Consider the following 1,506-nt stretch of genomic DNA (forward strand, 5'->3'; position numbering starts at 1 on the left):
CTACCTGTACCCATGACATCTGATGAGGCCATTCATTTCTTCAATCAGATCTATATCAACGAATGGATCATCTATGTCTGAACTTCCTACAGCAATAGCAGAGGGTGTCACTCCAGCACGTCTGAAACATTTGCTGATAGTTTCAGGTTTGACATCTCTCCATGCCTTTGATATCCAACGTATAGCATCTAATATGGTGATAGTTTTAGCAACTTCAGAAGAAGAAACACATGTTTCAATGGAAGCAAGAATATAAGAAAGAAGATAGTGCCGATAGTGGACCGTGAAATTTTTGATGATCCCAAGATCTAATGGTTGGAGCTTTGAAGTTGTATTGGGTGGGAAAAATACAACTTTCACATTGCTAAACTTATCTCTAAGATCTTCTGGGTGACAGCCTGCGTTATCCATTAAAAGTAAAACAGATCTTTTTTGCTGAATCATTTTACGATTGAAAGAGCCAACAATTTGATACATGTCTGCCGTCATCCAAGCATTTGTTTGATCAAAGTAAAATACTGGTAACTGCCTTGTTTGAATGCCTCTGAAGCAGCGGGGGTTTTTGGATGTCCATGTCACTATGGGGTCTTCTTTCTCTCCAGTAGCATTAGCAATAAGAGCCACAGTCACTCGTGTTTTGGATTTCTTGCCTCCTTTGCACTGTAATGCTTTTGTTCCAAATCCTTTATCAGGTAAAGAACGCCAAAAACAACCTGTCTCATCTATGTTATAGATGTCTTCCATCTTATAGTTAGCAAGAATATCAGGTAGGCGCTCTTTCCATGAATCTACTCTCAGGCAACTAACATCACCAGAGTCCCCACAGACAGATACTCTGTTAATAGAGTGATGATGCTTCCATTTGTCAAACCAACGGTTTGATGCTTTAAATCCTTCAATTTCTAACTTCTCAGCTATTTCTTGTGCTTTACTCTTTAATGTTGGGCCATCAGGATCAATATTTTTAGAGCAGGCAAGGAGATACCATTCATACAAGCGATCATTGACATCAGAAAATGTAGATTTTCGACAACTGTGCCCTAAACTGTGAGATGAACTAGACGCATTGGTTTCAAATGTATTAGTTATAGCTTCATTCTGTTTTATTATCAAATAGATTTGTGTTTGTCCACACCCATATTCCACCTTGAGATCTTGCACACTCTTTCCTTCGTCATGCTGTTTGATAATTTGAACTTTATCCTTCAGAGTGAGATGCTTTCCCTTTCTAGAAGCCGAGCTTGAAGCCATTGACAGGAGCAAGATATTGTCACAGTCACACAACGTGCATGGGCGTGGTCATAGCGCAGCGGTACCTGTAAGTCTGTAACATCATGGCATCCCAAACAAATGATAGGACACGCAAGACTGCAGTAACAGAGCTAAGTTCATTTATTCGTGGATATCATGCTTACATGGAAGTTTGGACTCCTTTTATTGGAGAAGAGCTACTACTAAGAAGAGAGCCAGACAATATTAAAGATGGTTCAGCTGTTTGTGTGCTGA

General features: G+C 39.7%; 1 protein-coding gene across 1 annotated transcript; it reads right to left on the reverse strand.

Annotated features, from left to right (window-relative positions):
* LOC100638463 (tigger transposable element-derived protein 4-like) lies at positions 1–1,251 on the reverse strand. Its single transcript, XM_003385513.1, has one exon. The coding sequence runs from the start codon at positions 1,249–1,251 to the stop codon at positions 1–3; it is 1,251 nt and encodes a 416-aa protein (XP_003385561.1).
* Between the last annotated feature and the right edge of the window lie 255 nt (positions 1,252–1,506).

The sequence above is a fragment of the Amphimedon queenslandica genome, unplaced genomic scaffold (assembly GCF_000090795.2).
Source record: "Amphimedon queenslandica unplaced genomic scaffold, v1.1 AMPQUscaffold_13458, whole genome shotgun sequence".
Classification (NCBI taxonomy): Eukaryota; Metazoa; Porifera; class Demospongiae; order Haplosclerida; family Niphatidae; genus Amphimedon; species Amphimedon queenslandica.